At 43.3% G+C, this 19,647-nt stretch overlaps 2 protein-coding genes across 5 annotated transcripts in view; one reads left to right on the top strand and one right to left on the bottom strand.

Moving 5' to 3' along the window:
• The window catches only part of cdh23 (cadherin-related 23), a 153,789-nt gene extending 139,485 nt beyond the window's left edge, over positions 1–14,304 (top strand). For 2 of the 3 annotated variants that reach the window (XM_069539107.1, XM_069539104.1), the window contains 28 exons: positions 221–430; positions 845–952; positions 1,569–1,671; positions 2,008–2,133; positions 2,213–2,416; positions 2,672–3,130; positions 3,255–3,371; positions 3,459–3,683; positions 4,196–4,365; positions 5,009–5,146; positions 5,669–5,788; positions 6,206–6,383; positions 7,021–7,232; positions 7,591–7,785; positions 7,867–7,980; positions 8,074–8,203; positions 8,500–8,763; positions 8,839–9,000; positions 9,851–10,107; positions 10,197–10,294; positions 10,463–10,583; positions 10,678–10,757; positions 10,930–10,970; positions 11,085–11,145; positions 11,585–11,714; positions 11,869–11,988; positions 12,232–12,342; positions 12,614–14,304. In XM_069539107.1, the coding sequence (XP_069395208.1) occupies positions 221–430; positions 845–952; positions 1,569–1,671; positions 2,008–2,133; positions 2,213–2,416; positions 2,672–3,130; positions 3,255–3,371; positions 3,459–3,683; positions 4,196–4,365; positions 5,009–5,146; positions 5,669–5,788; positions 6,206–6,383; positions 7,021–7,232; positions 7,591–7,785; positions 7,867–7,980; positions 8,074–8,203; positions 8,500–8,763; positions 8,839–9,000; positions 9,851–10,107; positions 10,197–10,294; positions 10,463–10,583; positions 10,678–10,757; positions 10,930–10,970; positions 11,085–11,145; positions 11,585–11,714; positions 11,869–11,988; positions 12,232–12,342; positions 12,614–12,955 (4,596 nt within the window). In that variant the 3' untranslated portion in view covers positions 12,956–14,304. The remainder of the gene's footprint in view (positions 1–220; positions 431–844; positions 953–1,568; positions 1,672–2,007; positions 2,134–2,212; positions 2,417–2,671; positions 3,131–3,254; positions 3,372–3,458; positions 3,684–4,195; positions 4,366–5,008; positions 5,147–5,668; positions 5,789–6,205; positions 6,384–7,020; positions 7,233–7,590; positions 7,786–7,866; positions 7,981–8,073; positions 8,204–8,499; positions 8,764–8,838; positions 9,001–9,850; positions 10,108–10,196; positions 10,295–10,462; positions 10,584–10,677; positions 10,758–10,929; positions 10,971–11,084; positions 11,146–11,584; positions 11,715–11,868; positions 11,989–12,231; positions 12,343–12,613) is intronic. The other variant, XM_069539105.1, reaches the window with a different exon arrangement.
• Positions 14,305–14,699: 395 nt separating this feature from the next.
• Positions 14,700–19,587, bottom strand: eif3s6ip (eukaryotic translation initiation factor 3, subunit 6 interacting protein). Of its 2 annotated transcripts, none has more exons than XM_020096116.2 (15): positions 19,224–19,587; positions 18,856–18,886; positions 18,486–18,696; positions 18,313–18,392; positions 18,019–18,080; positions 17,839–17,908; positions 17,657–17,730; positions 17,219–17,390; positions 16,845–16,999; positions 16,590–16,760; positions 16,282–16,415; positions 15,768–15,941; positions 15,363–15,552; positions 15,092–15,172; positions 14,700–14,922 (listed from the first exon to the last, which is right to left on the bottom strand). In XM_020096116.2, exons 1-15 carry the CDS (start codon positions 19,275–19,277, stop codon positions 14,821–14,823), a joined length of 1,761 nt encoding a protein of 586 aa, XP_019951675.1. In that variant the 5' UTR covers positions 19,278–19,587; the 3' UTR covers positions 14,700–14,820. The 2 variants fall into 2 exon arrangements, with proteins under 2 accessions (XP_019951675.1, XP_019951684.1); XM_020096125.2 differs by having other exon boundaries at positions 19,419–19,577.
• Positions 19,588–19,647: the final 60 nt, after the last annotated feature.

Raw genomic sequence — 19,647 nt, 5'->3', positions numbered from 1 at the left:
TTTCACAAACGATACTGCTCTACCAGATCCACAATCTTCAGATGGTAGTTAAACCTACAGTCCATCTTGAAAAAGAGCCTTGGAGCTCAACATGATGTGTTGTGTTTGCCACAAGTTATATTTTTCCCACACTTATTAAAAACAGGCCATGTTAATGAGGCATGGAACTTGCCATAACTGAGCATGAACCACTAATGTTACTTCTGACTGGTTTCTCCAGGTGGTGGTGGGGGTCCAGGTCCGTGACATCAACGACAACGACCCAGTTCTCCTGAACCTGCCTTACAACACCAGTGTGAGCGAGGGCGCCTCCATACACACCTCTGTGGCCAGAGTCCAAGCACGTGATGCGGACAGTGGGCTCAATGCACTGCTCACTTATAACATCACCGCTGGCAACTGGGATGGAGCCTTCTACATCAATGACACAGTGAGAGAAATGGATGTGGTTTAAGCAGAAAGGCAGAAAAATGCAACTTGCTGAAGAGGTGAAGGTGGAGCAGGTGGTGGAATAAGTGAAACCTGCAAAATGAAAGCTTGTGATGGGATAAGTGCTTCAGCTCCATCTCATCTAAAGTCAGCATTTCACACTTGTACACCCTTGATACAGATACATTTACAGTTCAGCAGCTTTTGGCATTGTACACATTTTTGGATTTAAAGCATAAATATATCAGTGTGTACAAATACTGCATGTTCTTAAGAGAAGGGAGGGTGAAAAGATGAGTTGCTGTAGTGTTACAAGGTTGTACCTGCAGTTAATTCTGGATGAAGTATATCGTTATATGAATAATTGAACTCTAAGCACACACACGATTAGGTTCCTCCTCTCTGTGTCTCTCAGACAGGTGTGGTGCAAGTGAACAGACCGCTTGACAGAGAGCGAGTGGCTGAGTATCAACTCACCATCACTGTCAAAGACAACCCGGAGAACCCCCGCATCGCTCGCAGGGTAAACCCACTCTTCTGTTCACACGTTTCACACAAGCATTTAAAGTCATAAATTCCACGGAAACAATCAGAAACCACTGCCAGTGGCATCTTGAATTTTTAGGCTCAAGATGTAACAATTCCTGCAAAATCTTTGATCACAAAGTGAATTTGATAAAGTCGATAAATACACATTACTCATAACATGTGAAGGATTTTCTGCTGATTTTCCAGTGCAGAATCTAATTTCAAAAAACTGTAAAAAGAAAATGTTGGACATTTCTGTTCTAACCTGTCCTATCTTTAAGCAATATTGTGGTTTCTGGCAATATGTTCCATATTATACTAACAATATTCCAACACACACAATTTACTTGAAAGGACAGAATGAGAATCAACAACAACATGGTAGTGAAGTTGTTTTCTAAAAGCTGTAATGTGTCATGTTTGAAATGCTTCCTCTGCGGCAAAAGGTGAGAAACTGTTAGCTAACAGCTTTCCTCCACTGTGTTGAACTGTTTGTGGTCTGATAAACATGTTTTTCTTTCTTCCTCACTTACATTCTTGCCTTTGTGCTATGCCCCCTTATCCATTCCTACCACAATTTCTTTATCCCACTTTTTTTCCCACTCCACCAGGATTCAGACCTGTTAGTGATCACCATTCTGGATGAGAATGACAACAGGCCCATATTCACCAGGACCAGTTACAGGGCTGAAATCACTGAGAACTCTGAAGCAGGTACCAACCAAGTTTGTGTGTCTTTCACCTAATGCACAGAGCACTGAGCTGAAAAACCACTGTCTGTTCCACTTCCTGACTTTGTTTGCATATGGCTCATTTTAGTGTTTTTTTTACTCTGAATGTGGAGAAGAGAGACGGTTTTTGTATTGTTGACAAGAACTTGTAAGAAGATGCATTAAGATGACCTGCATCCAGAATATGAGTCATAACCTCTGTGTTTATCAGTTATCAAACTGGTAGGAGACACATCAACAGGTGCCAAGTGACTTAAAAAAAAGAAAGAAATCAAACCCTACTTCTCCTGTCCCCTCTTTGTCTCTGCCCATCCTGTAGACAGTACAGTAACAGTGCTGAATGGGCCCGTGCTGGCTCAGGATAAAGACATCGGACCTAACGCTGTAGTGAAGTATCGCCTGCTGGGAGCAAGAGTGGACCTCTTCACTGTGGATGTCAACACTGGTAACATTATGACTCCTCAAGAAGCACACACAGAGGAACAATGCAGGGCAGCTGGTAATGTCTCTTTATCTGCCTCCAGGGGTGATTCTTGTGCGTCAGGGGGCCAAGTTGGACCGCGAGGCCTTTCAGGAGCCTCGTGTCGAGCTGTTTCTGGTTGCTGAGGACATAGGAGGTTTGAACAGCAGCGTCCCTCTGACAGTTACTATCCTGGATCAGAACGACAACCCTCCTGTCTTCAGTCCATCCAGTTTCAGTGTTCGACTCCCTGAGAACAGCCCCACTGGTGCGTGGATTGTGCCCAAATGATCTGTGTGTAGGAGTGTGCTGGGAGGAATATGACACAATATTACATAGGAATATTATATATAATCTACCAGGTTTTAGTTACTGACAGACAAATATAGGGAATTCACCTTTAAAGTCACATCCTCTGATTATCTGCACTTAGATTAGGGTCAGGATTAAAGGTTTTACATGTCACAATAATACAAGCATGTTTGTGCATGTGTGTTTGCGTCTCACTCATTACTCTGTTCAGGTGTGGTGGTGACTCAGCTGTCCGCCACTGACGCTGACTCCGGCTCTAATGGCTGGCTCATGTATCGCTTGGAAAGTGGTGCTCAGGACCGTTTTGTGGTAGACCCGCTCTCCGGCGCTGTCTTGGTCGGCAACAACACCCTTGACAGAGAGGAGCGTGGTTCCTACCGCCTTGTTGTCATGGCAACAGATCGTGGCACACCCCCTATGTCGGGCACAGCCACCCTGACAGTCATCTTGGATGATGTAAACGACTCACGGCCCCGCTTTAAAGAGCCCTTGACCATGATAAGCGTCAATGAGTCCACACCACCTGGCGTGGTGGTGGCCACGCTGACCGCTGAGGACCAAGATCTGCATCCCCGGCTGGAGTATTACATCATCTCAGTGGAGGCAAAGGATGATGGGAACAACCCAGTAGAGGGCCTGCAGGAATCGTTTGGCATAGATTTACACACTGGTGAGTCATGGAGCTTACCGACCTGTAATATCTTGGTTTGGAAAGCCTGTTAATACATTGAATAAACTTGGTCTTATTTTTGGTACAATAATTATGTGAAATGGTCATTTGTTTAAACTTTCAGGGGCAGTGTTTGTACGCAACCCGATAAACAGAGAGCAGGTAGCTACATTTGAGATCATTGTGTCTGTACATGACAATGCAAGTGATGTCATCGACAAGTCAGGGAGCGTTCCTAACGGTGAGTTCATTCCCAAACTCTTCAATTTTATATGTATTAAGTTATTTTCACTCTTCTCTCTTTCAACACGATCCTCTCTCTTCTCAGCGAGGCTAACCATCAACGTGTTGGATGTAAATGACAACGCTCCTCGTTTCCGGCCTTTTGGCGTTTCCAACTTCACAGAGAAGATTTTAGAAGGAGCCCAGCCGGGCACAACACTGCTGTCAGTGTCAGCTGTGGACCCCGATAAAGGTCCCAACGGCCAGGTCATCTACCAGCTGCTCCACTTGCCCCGAGGGGGATACGTTAGACTGGAGGACCCCTCTGTTGGTATGACCCCTCCGTTGGTATGACCCTTAGCAACAAGCTGCTGAAGGCTGCGGATTGCTCAGCAAACTGTCGAAATAACCAAAGATACGTTTAGTTTTATTTAATATAAATTATACATTTTTCAGACAAGTAATGTATAGTGTTATTATTTTCTTATTGCAATGCTGATCTAGAGCATTAAAACTGTACAGGTGAATCAAAACCATAAATGGAGCAACACTTATTAGGTAGTTCAGGCAATTCTCTGTCCTACACCCCCTCCTCATGTGGAGGTCTGCTGCCCTGTGTCAGTACCCCTGTCCGGCGATTCACCCTCCCCACCACCCCAGCATCCACCTATAGGCTCTGACAGACGGGTTAAAAGTAATGCTCACTCCCCATTATATCAATGTAATCATATTTTAGAATAATGAAGTGGAAGCTTAGGTGTCAAACTCTAACTAGGTTCTTCTGCTGAACATTTCAAACATGAGTTGTTTGACTGAACTCTCACTGTGTTAATAATCTTTCAGGTAAGATTGTGGCCAATCAGACGGTGGATTTCGAGCAGGTACAGTGGCTGAATTTCACAATCAGGGCCCGGGACCACGGAACTCCTCCTAGAATAGCTGAGCTTCCAGTTTATCTTCGCATCGTGGACGTCAATGACAACAACCCTGTCTTTCTACAACCTTCATATCAGGTACTGAACAAATTGTTGAGCAAATGAGCAGAAATGTAGAGCAACTTTAATTTAGAAAATTGTAATTTTTTGTGTTGGTGTAATAACACTGAAGACAGAGTGACAGTGTTTTAATGTAATTAACTGTACCTGTGTTTGACAAAGTTTGACCTGTGTGAGACATTTAAAATGTATTATGAGAGCACCACATATATTTTTGTGTTATATGGACTTACTGTTATCGATTAACTTCTAGCTAAATATTCTTTCTAAAGTCGTTTTTATGCACCCAAGCTGGCAACAGCCAGTGGCCAGGAACATTATGTTTTCGAGTTGTCTGTCCGTCTGTCCCATTCTTTGAACAAGTCATCACAAGAACACCTCGAGGGAATTTATTCAAATTGGTACAAAGTTAAAGTCGGAGGGAAGGATGAACTGATTAGAAATTTGGAGCTCAAAGGTGAAGTTCACAGTAATTTAACAAAACACATGTGTTGCTTTGTGATCACAACGTCTCAGGAACACTGCAGAATCCTTTCTAATTTGGTACAAACGATTTTGGTGGTCAAAGTCACAGTGACCTCACAAAACATGTTGACATTATTTCATTGTGTGTCTGAGCCTGTGTCTCTGAGCCAAAGTGTGTGTTTATCTGTGTTTGTAGGAGCCTGTGTTTGAAAACGTGAACCTGGGCACCACAATAGTTCGTGTCAGTGCTACAGACGCTGATTCTGGCCTCTTTGCTGTCATTGAGTACAGCCTGGTAGACGGAGAGGGCAAGTTTGCCATCAAACCATCTACTGTAAGTTAACACATCAATACAGTGAGTTCTAAAGTAACTATGCTCTTTGTTTCTTTTACTTTACTCATGATCATTTCTAACTAGATCTGAATTTATAACAATCTCATTATTCATTATGAAGAATGTTTCTTTCAGGATATTTATGGAGTTTGCAAATCCATTGCTTGAAATCTTGCCAAAAAGGCCAAAACAAAGAAGTTCATAACCTTTTAAAGTAGAGTGTCCACATGTGAGCAAAGTCCACAGAAATTTATTTTTTGATGATTTACTGAAAGGTAAGAAGTGATCTGCATTCAGGCGTCATTTTATATTTTTTCTCCAAGCAGAGCTGGGTGTCGACACCGAAAGGAATCCAACTTGGAAATGAAAGTTTAAACAAAGCATTTGAATGTGATAAAATACGATCTAAATAATTTAACCCCATTGCTCCATATCTGTCAAGTACACACTCACAAACAATCTAACCACCACTCCCCTCAGTAGTTGTACTTCCTTCCTAATTACCCGTCTCCTCTGTGTCAGGGAGAGATCTACATCCTCTCTCCTCTGGACAGAGAGACAAAGGACCATTACACTCTGACTGCCGTTGCTCGTGACAACCCCGGTGGCAGCCCCAGCAACAGACGTGAGAACTCTATCCAGGTAAAGATCCACTATTGTAATCACACAATGATCTTTTTTGACGACCATGTCTGGCTTGAATATTTGTCTGATATTTTGACTAATCTACACTCACAGAGTTAGTACATATTAACACCAAATACCATCTACAGTGGCCCCATTGGCTAAACTCCATGTGAATGAGAAACCAGAAGATCAGCGATGGAACATCAAGAGCCTTGTTTCACATAGTTAAAGTTTATGTCATCTGTAGGTATTGCTGCTCAAATCTGTGATGAAAATCTGCTGATTATTATTACTGACTGATACACGCTGATGTTGGATTTGGCGTCCACTGTGTATCCTGAATATGAACTTTTCTAGATTATAACTTTGTGTCCAGAATGTTCAGTGACTGACTTCCTCCTCATACTTGATCCGCCTGTTGATGCGCATCAGGTCCTGGTGACGGTTCTCGATGTCAACGATTATCGACCACGCTTTACAGAGCGAGTGTTCAGCACCAGCGTGTTTGAGAACGAGCCCAGTGGTACGTCTGTGATCACCGTGAAAGCTACTGACCTGGATGAAGGAGAGAATGGAGCGGTGCTGTACAGCATGTTGGGATCACATTCAGGTATAAATATGTTCTTAAAAGCCTCAGAGGGGTCACTCAACACTTCCTGTTTGCTTTAAGTATCTTTAAGATGCTTCTGCAAATTGATTGGGCTCCACATATGACAAAATGAATTGATTGGATCTAGTTTAGACAGGCTTTTGTACAAAGTCATAAATTCCAAGGACATCTGTTGATGTGTATGAATCCACATGTGCAAAGCTTGTAAAGACCAAGACGATGGAAGCTGTAATTGTTGCCATATTTGGGTAACTCAACTGACGCCTCCCAACTGATCATCTTGTAATTGCTGATTTTTTATTCAACAACTAGTGTGCAGTATTTTTGGCTCATACTGTGTGTAGTTTCTGAAATATGGAGGAATTAAATAAGGGTAGTTAACACAAGTTGTAATTTTTTTTATTCTGTTGTCTTGACATGGAATGACACTTCAAGTGTTATGTAGAATAGAGTAATTATAAAGGAAATGAGAAATAATTTCTTTTGAATTTGGAAAATGTATGGGTCAACATGGCACATTTGTCAATTTACAAATCCATCTACAGCGGTGCCTTGTGAAAAAAGTGATGGGGTCTGAATGCTTCCTGAAGTCACAGTTAATCTTTCCTTGGTCAATAAACGTTCTCTCTCCCTTTAGATGCATTTTCCCTGGACCCAAACACAGGGCTGGTGCGTTCTCGCCGTCTGCTTCAGTCGTCTGAAAGTTTCAACCTGACTGTGGTGGCCACCGACCAGGGCCGTCCTCCCCTGTGGGGCACTGCAGACCTGATCATCACAGTCATAGACGTCAATGACAACAGACCTGTGTTTGTCAGGCCAGCTAATGGAACCATCATCCATATCTCAGAGGTATCCTCTCCATTGTGTGATCTTAGCATTCTTATTTTTGGTGATGTATGGTTACCAATCATAAGAGCAACCTCCCCGTGTATGACCTATTCAAACCAATATAATACACTAAAGACGGCTGTGGTGCTCAGGAGTTTCCCGACTAATAAAAGACACTTATTTGCTGTGTATCAGCATTTTAAGCTCAGTATCAGGAACTGCAACATATCCAGAATATCTGATCCCTACATTTAGCAGCTTTAATAAATGTATCTACCAGTTGAAAGACATGTGGTTTTACTTAACACCTCCAACAAGAATAACAAAAACATGTTCCAGTTACACAGTTTGTTCACACAATCACACACTCTCCATGCAGGAGCAGCCTCCCGGTCTACCTGTGTATGAGGTGCACGCGACAGACTCTGACGAGGGCGTGAATGGAGAGGTCCGCTACGCCTTCCTGCAGACTGGAGCCGGCAACAGAGACTGGGAAAACTTCCACATCGATCCCATATCTGGAGTCATCGCGACGACTGTGAAACTGGACCGTGAAAAACAGGCCCTCCATAGTGTGAGTCAACTGTCTGTGAGTCTGTGCAGTCGATTTACGTAACTGTGTATGTCTCTAACTGAATCCAAACATGTCTCTCAGCTTATCATTGTTGCCCGTGACATGGGCCAGCCAGTGCCTTATGAGACCACACAGCCCCTGCAGGTGGCGCTGTTGGACATTGATGACAATGAACCCGTCTTCCTCAAACCACCGGTGAGAATACGCTCTAATGGGGTAATGTGTACTTGAGATCTTCTATTAAGTTTGTGTAATTGTATGTGTTGTCTTTGTGTGTGTGCACCTCAGCGTGGCAGCTTGCCTTACCAGTTGTTGACCGTGCCGGAGCACTCCCCCCCAGGGACTGTGGTGGGGAACATAACCAGAGCTGTGGATGCTGATGAGGGCTCCAATGCCATCGTCTACTACTTCATTGCAGGTGACGCTGTGATCTACACACATGGCCACATGATCTTGCTGTTCATGATGAAAATTGTAATGACAATCTTTTACCCATCAGAGAATGTATTATATTATTTTAGCCAAAGTATGTTGGTTTGATTCCAGAATATTAAGGGCATGACCATGCAGTTTATGTGGAAGCTTTTGTAACCATTGTGTTAAAGACCTCATACTTGAAAGGATTCATGAGGAGGTTTCTTTAGATCAGTGTTTTCACTCACTCCATTCCTTTAGTGCTTTAAATAGCTGAACATTCTTCATATCTTCCTGCAGGGGGAAACAGTGATGGAATCTTCGGCTTGAGTCTTGACGGAGAGTTGAAGTTACACAAGGATCTGGACCGGGAGGAGATCCCGGTCTACTCCATCATCATCAAGGCCTCCAGCAACAGAAGCTGGACGCCTCCCAGGGGTCAGAGGGCAGCACGGGCCAAAGCGCTGAACCCTGCCCGTGACCCCAGCCTGCTGGAAGTCCGCATTCAACTGGAAGACATCAACGACCAGAAACCACGCTTCACTAAGGCGGAGTACACTGCAGGTAATCTGCTCTCTTACATTTACTGTCTGATGTTGTGTATAAAACCACCATAACGTCTTTACTTCCCTGTTCCAGGAGTTGCAGCAAACGCCAAAGTGGGTTCAGAGTTGATCAAGGTTGTTGCTATAGATAATGACATAGGCAACAACAGCTTGGTCCAATACCACATCGTTACCATCCGTTACTTCCAGTCACAGAGCAATGGAAGTGAGGACAGTGGCAGCATCTTCACCATCGGTGAGTGTCTTTACGTACAGAATTCAGACGGTTTGAAAACACATAGTGAAGATCTACAGCTCATGAAGTATTTACGTGCATGTATTTTGTTAACATGAAATTAACAAGTGGCAAAATTCAGCTGTTTACCATGTAAAGTAAATCAAAACTTCCTATTCCCACTCCAGCCAGGAAAGTAATCACAATTACTTCAAATACCTCATAATACTTAATACAATGACTTCAGGTAGAGCTGTTTAGACATTATTTAAAAGGGTGAAGCCATTCAAATTGAATATTTTTCACTGTCACCAAATCCCATGAAAAGTCTGTAGTCTGTGTCTCAGTATTTGACTCTGTGTTTCTCTCTCTTCGTTCTTATTGGGGCTTTTCAGTGTTTTCAGCAGTGCTGGAGCTCTATGGCAGTACAATAAGATGCATCAGACTTTAGACACACAAGAGATATTAGTTAACAGGATATTTCAATCTTTGGTTTTGTTTTTTCTTTGGATTTGTTGTCAAGAAAACAAACATTTTATGTACAAATTTATATAAATGCAACATAATTAGTTTTCTATGTTTGTGAATCTGAATTGAATGCTTTCTTTTTACATGCGAAGTTGAACTGAAATGGCTTCCACAAATCTTCAGAACTAACTAACCCGTCATTCAATAGATGTGTATTTGCTTCCTGCGCCTCCCTACTATGTAATTCCCTTTATCTTCTCATGAAACCGTGTGTGTATTTTTGACACATCATACAAAATACAGTCCCATATTTTATTTACTTTTTATATTGAGAGCTCGTCTTTGCAATGAATCAAATACCTGTCCTAGGCTGAGACAATATTCTCTGCCACGACTTCCACAGGTTTGACAGATGGTATCATCAGAACCTACGACCTCTTCACCGCCTACAATCCAGGCTACTTCCAGCTGGAGATTTTGGCGTGCGATTTTGCTGGACACAGCACAACGACCAACGTGAACATCTATATTCTCCGTGATGACCAGAGGGTCAAGATAGTCTTCAACGAGATCCCTGATTTGGTGCGAGAAAACCAGGAGGACTTCGTCAACTTGCTGTCCAACATCACTGGAGCTACTGTCAACTTAGATGACATACAGGTAAAAAGCTTTTCCATTGTGAGCTTTACACTTTGTTGCGTAAGTCATAAAAACATCTGACATTATGGTCTCACTTTGCTTTTCTTCAGTTCCATGTGGACAAGAAAGGCAGAGTGAATTATGCACAGACTGACATGCTGATCCATGTCGTCAACAATCAGACCAACACCATCCTGGATGTCGAGAGGTAGACTGTACCTTCCTTCATGATCTAGATGTTTCACTGCAGAGCTACATGATGACACTGACTGTATTTACATTAAAGCCTCTCTACTTCCACACCAGTATAGAGGAATCTCCTGCTCATGGATTCTATTCTGAGTTTACATGTGTCCTGGTGCTTCTTGTGTTGCAGGGTGATCCAGATGATCGATGAGAACAAGGAGCAGCTGAGAAACCTGTTCAGGACGTACAACGTTGTGGACGTTCAGCCGGCTGTCAGTGATAAACTGCCTGACGACATCTCCACGCTACAGGTGTGTGGGCCTCGGACTCCCACAACCACTCAGGTTATCGGGAATGTTTGTTGTTTGGAGGCTTTAACTCTTTCTCTCTGCTTCTCGTTGACAGCTGGTCATCATCATCCTGGCTGTGCTGCTGTGCTTGGCAGGAATTCTGTTTGTCACAATGAACTGGCATTATCGTAGAGTGTAAGAATCATTCAGCTTTCTATAAAAGGGCAAATTCTTTTGACATACAGTTTTACTTTGCATCGAATTATTTGAAACCTGCTCAGGTATGGACTGCGGTTTACACTCTCAGTCTGAGCAGTGATATCAACATGTTTATCATCTCTTGACTGTCTCTGTTCTTGTGGTGCAGACACCAGAGGAAGCTCAAAGCCATCGTTTCCGGATCAACTGGTGAGAGGAAGCTTCATTAAGGGCACGGCCCCGCCAGCTGTGACAATATCTGCATATCATTTAACTGTAGAAAGGCTGTTTTACTGATACAATCATTTGTCCTCCACCATCCAGGGAACCAGGGTCTAATGGATATCCTGGACATGCCTAACACTAACAAGTACTCTTTTGAGGGGTAAGATAACGGCTTTGTTTTCACAGCTCTAGGGCACATGAGGGAATTCTCTCCAAATATCACTTTGTGTTGTTTTCCTGCAAAATTTCATTGTTTGTCTGAAGATTAAGGGCAGAAATCATTGGAGACTCTGGGAGGTCACGGTACTAAACCAAGAGATATTTGCAGAATATAAACTTTTTTTGTGTGCACTAACCATCGTGTAATGCGTTAACTTGTGTTTCCTTTCTTAAAAAAATAAATAAACACATATATATATATATATATATATATATATATGTATATATATTTTTGAAACAGACATAAGTGTATCAATCCTATCTAAGTCTCAGCAAGAAAGCAAATAAATGTGTTTCTCAAAATGTCACACATTACTTTTTCAAATAATTTTCTTAATTTACCGTTTGACCTTCTGATTCTACCGTATTTGCCTTTGTAGGGCGAATCCCGTGTGGCTGGACCCATTCTGTCGTAACCTGGAGCTGGCTGCCCAGGCTGACCACGAGGATGACCTGCCTGAGAACCTGAGTGAGATCACAGACCTGTGGAACAGCCCTGCTCGCACTCATGTCAGTACCAACATGAATCTGAGTTCATGATATATTTACTGTATATATCTCACGGATTAGATTTTTATTCTCAACCGTTATTCACTCTCTGAGTCGACCCCACTGCACAGCTGTACCCTCACAATATTTACTAAACAGTGTGTTTTCCATACAGGGTACATTTGGTCGAGAGCCTCAAGCGAAGCCAGAGGACGATCGTTACCTGAGAGCAGCCATCCAGGAGTACGACAACATCGCTAAACTAGGCCAGATCATGAGGGAGGGGCCTATCAAGGTGAGAGACCTGCATGTGAGGTTATCCAGGGAAACGTTCACACACATTCACACATGAACACATTCACTCTGTCATTGGATATGTACTGTCTCCCTCAAGCCTCATCAAATCATTAGAGGATACCAGAGGAGAGGTGGATTTGAGGGCTTGAGATCCACATAATTAGATTCTTGCTGATGACCATTTATAACAACTGTTACAGTGAGTGTGTGAGATGTTTGATCCAAACTGCTGTCGTGTCAGGGGTCCCTGCTGAAGGTGGTCCTGGATGACTACCTGAGGCTGAAAAAGCTCTTTGCAGCTCGACTCGTCACTGTATCCACCAGCCAGGGAGATCACTCATCAGTCACTGAGGTGGGCTGTTTGCACCGACTGCTCCTCTCTGACAACGCTGGAGACTGATCTTACTTTCCTCTGATTTCCCATTCTGACGTCCTGTCGGCTGCCGTGGAACTTTCTCTCTGCTAATCTATTGTCTCACTGAATCTTTTACTGAACCTGATTTGATTTGTCTCCTGAAAAGTTTCCCTCTGGTTTGCCTCTATCCAGCTCTTCCTCACAAATCTGCTCTCTTGTGTATTCTATATAAAGGCTTGATTCATTCTCATCTCCTCTCCTTCAAAAGCTGATCCAGAGCGACCTCGATGACGATGAGGACGAGCGTCTGGGCATGGGCGGAGGGCGTGGCACTCTGCGCTTCAAGCACAAGCTTCCTGTTGAGTTGAAGGGTCCAGAAGGTGTGCACGTGGTCCACGGCAGCACAGGTACCCTCCTGACCTCTGACCTTAACAGCTTGCCAGAGGACGACCAGCGGGCCCTGGCGCGCTCCCTGGAGGCGCTGAATGCAGACGGAGGGCTTTATTGTGAGCGCAATGCCCGCACAGAGTCTGCGAAGTCCACCCCGATGCACCGTCACAAGGACGGAGACACCCTGTCGGAGAGTCCCTTGGAGATCACAGAGTTATGACTAGCCGAGGCCTCGCTGGTCTGAGTGCGATCATCACTCGTGTGTGTCCTTGTGCCTCTGCGTCGCCACCCTGCCGAGGTAAGGGAGGACCGGAGGAGGAGTGTGTGTAGTCTAGGGAACCTCATCGGCCAACCGCAGTGCATCGGTGAGACCAGAGGATTGAGTCCGGTTTGGTTTATCTTATGTTGAAGATGGTCCCACTTCTGATGTTTCAAGAGAAGGCTCATTCAAAAGACCTGTAGGAAACATCAAATCAAGCAGGACACTGTTCTTCAGCGAGACAAAATCAACTGTTGTCATTGACTTTCATCCAAAGAGCCAAGTGGAAAAGAAAGATGAACCCTCCCTGTGGGAGCAGCTTGTTGATGTATGACCTCTAAATCAACTGAAGGTGCCTCATTCCCACTTCTCCTTTTGAAGTCACCTGGACTGCAGACACTCATACCTACACAAACACACACACAGACCAGCAGATGGCCATGCAACACTGAGCTAATGACACAATTCCTGATCATGTTCTAATGTTTTTTCTAATTTAAGAATATAAAAAATGAGTGCAGAAGGAGTGAGCCTGGAACAAAGACTTCTCTCTTTCAGGTAATTGATACTTTCTGTCGCTAAGAGTTATCAATGGCCATTTAATGCAGATAAGAGCACTTTGAATATTCCCTCCGGTGAAGCTTCAGAGTGGATTTTCACCAGGAGAAAGATGGAAAGGAACCTGACCACTGTAAAATGGTGACAGAGCAGTAGTGAACATTCACACCGTGATCCTACTCTCACTTTATAGCATGGACTGAATCAGCTACGCACACGAAGACTCCTGAGATGATCAGCGAAGGTGGATGAACATCATTTCACGGGAGAAAAGAGGAAAAAACTGTCGTTTATGATTAATTTGATATTGAAGGCTGAACATATTGATGGAATTTAAATAAATATGAATTATCCCATTTTTATAGACATTAAGATGGCATTGTGCCCACAGAGACTTCACACTGCCAACTGAGGGAGTAAGAGTCAACGTTTGCTTTATTTTTTTATTTTCTAGAAAATGCGATGGAATCAAAAGATATTTTTGAAGATAAATGCTGGCTTACCAAATTAGGTAAAAAGAATAACTCTGAATGTTTGGAGTACGTGTATATTGTGCTATGGTGACATGTATGTTCTATTTTCCTTTATATGACAATTGACAGTTTCTGACGAGTGGTGTTTTTTAAATTTCTTTTTTTTTTATATTCTCATTTTGTAAGTTTTTATTTCTTTGTCGTTATTGTCACCAGCCCTGAGATCTGTGTTGGGAAATGTTGTTGAATGATGTGATAATAAAAGAAATATGCAATGACCTCTGACCTCAGTTGGTGGGAGGGGAGCCAGAAACAGTGAAGCAAATGATGCAGCAAAATAAAATCCAAGCAGATACCAACAGTCCGAATATCTGAGAAAACTTAATGACCCATGAAACTAAATATTTGTCCCCATGATGATTCCAGTTGACTTCTATTGTTCTCAAAGGTCCAATCTGAGCAGACATTTCAAGTGCAACAGACCAATACTAATAAAAACATGGCTATTATATTAGTGTACTGAATTCTGGTGGGACCTGCCAGAAATACCTGCATCCCTGCATGTCTATATGTGGCGTTTCCCTTGACAATAAAGTTTTTCAAAACTCAGAAAGCTAAGGGCCTGGTAAATACTGCCATCTAGTGGTTGTAGGAAGAAAATAACCAAACTCAGGTTTTAGCACATCACTCCATCCTTTTATTGTTACATAGAAAAGTTCCAATCAGAAATATTTCTCCAACAGCTTGAAACAGGCTGAAGGGGCAGATGACTCCGCTCCTCTTCACCGCTGCCGCTCACACTGCTCGGCTCGCCGTGCTTGCTGAAGTCGCGGTGGTGGTGGTGGTGGCGGCGGCGACGGTGGTGGTGACTGCATTCTTCTTCATTGTCTTATTCAGCTGTAGGCAAAGAAACATTTATTTTTCGGGGTTAGGATTTCAGCAGACGACTAGTGACAGAATTTGTCGTGACTGTTTTCCTAAACTGGAAACAACTTTATGGCTTAAAATAAGCAACATCTGTACTTTTCCAGTCTGTCTATCCAGAGGCAAACAGGTCACTACTCACCTCCTCAAACTTGTGGATCTGTCTGATGAAAAAGTCTCCATACCGACGAGCAACTTTAGTGTCAGCAATGTGGATCATGTCCTGTGGAAGAGAAATTAACAGAACTTCTTTAAACACAACACTGAGCCATATAACCCCCCCTCACTTTATTTATGTGTTTCCTACATGTGAGACAACGTGGCCCTGCTGTAAGAATAACAGGATCCATCTGAACTCTACTGTATCTTTAGAAATGTATCAAGGACATCACTTTGAACAGACTTTTACACACCTTGTCAATATAAAAGTCGACCTCAGAAGCAGACTGGAACTCTCCTTCCAGAGCTGAGATGCCGCTGGTCCACACAAGGTTCTTCATCTTGTGTTTGAAGACGAGCAGCTGGATACGGAACTCCTGCTCTGTCATGTCCAGGAAACCTGCCAGCTTGGCTACTGGCATGGTGGTGTAGAGCTTCAGGAAGCTGTGGGGACATATTGAGACTTAGATGATGTGTTCAGACATCCTGCGACCACATTTTAGTCAAGAGGCTTCCCGAGATAAAAATATAAGTGTTTCTAAAAGACCAGATTAGTTAAGAAAAACTAAATACATGAATCCTAAATGTCTTGTTTTTAGTTTTAATGCCACCTAATACAGTTATAGCAGTGACCCACTCAGGATGAGAGTATGCTCTACCTGCGGATGGTGGAGAGCTGCGCCTGCTGCTGCACTTCCTCGGTAAAGACCTTCAGCTGCTGCTGGAAAGGTTCTTTGTGGTAGTTGGGGTGGACATTGTCGTAATTTGGCACCACAGGCGACAAGAACTTCGGACAGGCGAAGCTGAACTGTTCCTCAAACACCTGCAGGTCTCTGATATGGAAACAAACAACACTTCATTCAAAACGGCACCTGTTACCCACAGTGCACAGCAGTAAAAGATGGGCAAAAAGATGGAACTAAATCCTCAAAACCCAATGAAGCTAGTCGGCCCAAAGACCCCACAATCAAATACACAGCATCACAGTGAATCGGTTCAGTATTTCTGTACTTTCATGCTCATCTTTGATAAAACAGAAAAGATTTTAAAAAACTCTGTCCAGTAGAAAAGATGTGAGAGAAGAGTGGTGAGGGAAAACACCAAAATAAAATCAGAAAAACCTCTACATCAAATACATTTGCTCCACTGTGATGTGAAGAACATGTTTCTTACCCTTTCTGCATCCGCAGCATCTTGTCTCCATACTTCTCCCTCAGTTGGGTATGGATGCTCTCATCAATGCGCATCGGGTACATGGTGAGAGCGATGGCCAGCAGACCGTGCATCTGCTCATTTTGTTTGTTAATCTGTAAATTAATACAAATATCGAGACCTGAGTGGGTGTGTCTGTCAGTCAGAGAGACAGAGGTTTAGCCTCAATGAATTTGATAGTAAAACCTGTGTTTACCTACTAATTCATAACAAAATGGCTGCTGTGAAACACTGATCCTGCAATCAAAAGAAACTCTGCTCTGACTCACCATCTCATATTTATAAGTTGTCCTCTGGAACATGTTTCTCGTCCTCTGGATGTAGAGCAGGATGTTGGCGAAGACTCGTATGGCATCCTGGTAACGCCTCATCATCAGGTAGGCAAATCCCACGTAGTAGTAGGTGGTGATCTGGCACTCGGGCACGCGGGAGTACATGCTCTGAGAGACAGGTAACAAATCCTCGTCATTGGTCGTTCTCAGGCGCGCCCCCCTCTGCGTCCATTACTGAAAACAAAGTCTCACCTTCTTGTTGAGCTCGATGTTCTCCAGGACTTTGATGGCCTGGTAATAATCACCCAGCAGAGAGTGAAGCCTCAGGAGCCCCACCAAGCTGAAGTAACCCAACATCTTGTACAGGGAGTGACGCCCATATTCTCCAGCCACACTCTCTGGGTCTCCTGCAACATGCAGACAAGGAACATATATGTTACACATATGCTACAGGTCTCATGTAAGACCTAAGCTTAATATGCTGAGGTTGACCTCACTTCAAAAGAATCAAAGAACTACATGACAGAGAACTTACACTGCAACCTACTTTGGTTAACTTTAACAAGGAGTGAAGCCCATTGACTTAAATAATAAATAACCAATATCTCCAGAACATTGTTCTTCACCTCCGCTGGTGTACACCTCAAGCTGGCGGTTGATGTTGCTCTTGTCCACCAATGAGTGGAGAACGTTGAGGACGCTGTGGACGTTCCAGATCTTCGGGTTGTTCCTCAGGAATTCAATCTCCTCCTCTGACTTCTTGGCCGTCTTACAGCGGTACTGACTGAACGACTGGAACTGAAGAGAGGTATCCATGTTAAAGGCATTTACACACACTGTCTATGGGCTTTTAGACAGGAATGAGATAAGAGAAGTTATCCCGATGGGCCATGTTAAAAAAACATGATATCCCATCTATCTGTTTCAACACGTATATTTAAAACACCTTAAAATGTTTGGGCTATTTGAGCTGGTCTTAATTTTAGCACAAATTCTTACATGTGTCTCTTTTTAAGGGCAAGTTTTGTCACTCGAGGAAATGTGAAGAACATCATTTTCTATACCTGGTAGATGAACTCATCGATGATGTCCCACAGCCACTGGTTCGGCAGTTCCAGAGGGGCGGGGCCATCAGCATCTGTTTACAGTCAGAAATATTCTCCTTTAACCTGCTTTTCATCAGCAGCTCTTTGAGATAGATAATTACTGATGGGATAAAAACGTGACAGAAATTGCTGAAACTTACTGAGAATGTAGTTAAAGAGGTTGCAGTAGTTGTAGTACGACTCAAACCTCTGGTCCAAAGTCGGCCCGCCCTGAATATCAAGAAAACAATATCTGTAATTAATACTGGAGAGGTTTTTTAGCAGGTTTCTCAGAAATGAAGGAGGACGTTGATGTCAGCTTCTATTAAGGAGTTACTCACGCTGACTTTAGCGTAGATGTGTCTGTAATAGAGCTCCTTGTAAAGGATGAGGAACACAGCATCTGTTTGAGTTGAGAGGAAAACATTGACGTTAAAGGTATAGTTCAGCGAAAATCTAAATTCACCCGTTTACTCATCACCAAGCCTCCATCAGCATAGTGATTAGTACATAACGAGTGAATTTTGATTTGGATCCCTGTAAACAGTTATACTGCTGACTTAAGACAAACTTCAATCATTAAATCATTTCTGCAATGAAAAACAAATGGTTGTGTTGATGGATGACACACTCACCGTTACCAACAAGTGATGCTATGGCCTCAGCCTCTGGCCAGGGAGATGTCTTAAAGAAACGCTCCGTCAACTTGTTCCAGCTGTAGAGCAACAAAACAAGAAAGATGACACTCACAAACTTTAAAGGAGCTGCTGGAATAGACATTATCACAGCAGGGGTCGGGAGGGTTTACCTGTTGTCATAAACATCCTGGATCTCGTAGATCTTCTGCTCGATGCTCTCGCTGGAGACGCGGTTGGACTGCAGCTCGTAGACCTTCTGGTCGATCAGGTCAGAGGTGGTTTTGTGGAAATACTGCAGGAAGTTCTTGATCACCTCTGGAATAACATGGTAGGTCTGCTGCTCGTACTGCCTCTCGTAGGCCAGGTCCGCTTTCGGGTCACCTGCAGGGAGATGGGTCAGTGAGGAGGAGACCCCGACGCACTGTCACTCCGTTAAATGACGTATTCAAGATGTGTGCCGCTGTGTTCTGACCATAGAGAGCAGTTTATACAGGAAATGTGACATCAGATATCTGGATGGACAGATGTGTGTATACTAACCAGTGTGCAGGTCATAGTCATAAGGATCGTACTATAAGGAAATAGAGCAGATAGACATGTATTACCATTGACAAGCAAACAGCTGTATGTCAAACAGGCCCTTAATGTTGACGTCACCTTATAAGGTCTAAAACGTCATCATCTACCTAACATTCTTTAATTATTTTATTCATTAATTATCTTATTTATCATTTCATTTATTAAAGACAGAATCCAAAACATAAAACATACAGACACTTGAGCTACTTTACAAAGGACAGAGGACACAAAATGTCCAGATGTCTATAAACCATCATGGAGAGACGGAAGATCACTCAATGAAACAGACTAGTTATGATCTACTGACAAAAGAAGCTTCAAAACGTTACCTTGTCGTCTGACAGACTGTGGTTTGGCTGCATTGTCTCGGATCTTATTGACATCACGCTATCTCATCACAAGCTACTGCTAGGTCGTCAGAGTTAGCTAGGCAGCTAGGTGGCTAGTAGGCTACCGCTAAGCAGCGTGTCGGTGCTTCGATCACAAAGGTTTGAAATGTCTTTGAGATGAAACTATTCACTTACTTCTTCCTCATCGTGGTACGACATGACGCTAGGTGTTAGTCTAAGCTAGTGAATAATGAAGCAAAAGAGGAGAACGTGTGAATTGTTAGCTAACCCCGCTAAAGCACGCAGCCGGTTGTGGAGAGGCGGAAACGGAAGAGGGAAGGGGTGGAAAACGACGGCACTGAAGCATTATGGGAAAGTGTATTATACCGTGTTCTTCTTCTTCTTCCTTCCGGCACACTAAGCA

Source organism: Paralichthys olivaceus, chromosome 14 (genome assembly GCF_024713975.1).
Source record: "Paralichthys olivaceus isolate ysfri-2021 chromosome 14, ASM2471397v2, whole genome shotgun sequence".
NCBI lineage: Eukaryota > Metazoa > Chordata > Actinopteri > Pleuronectiformes > Paralichthyidae > Paralichthys > Paralichthys olivaceus.
This window is presented reverse-complemented; position numbering and strand designations above follow the sequence as displayed.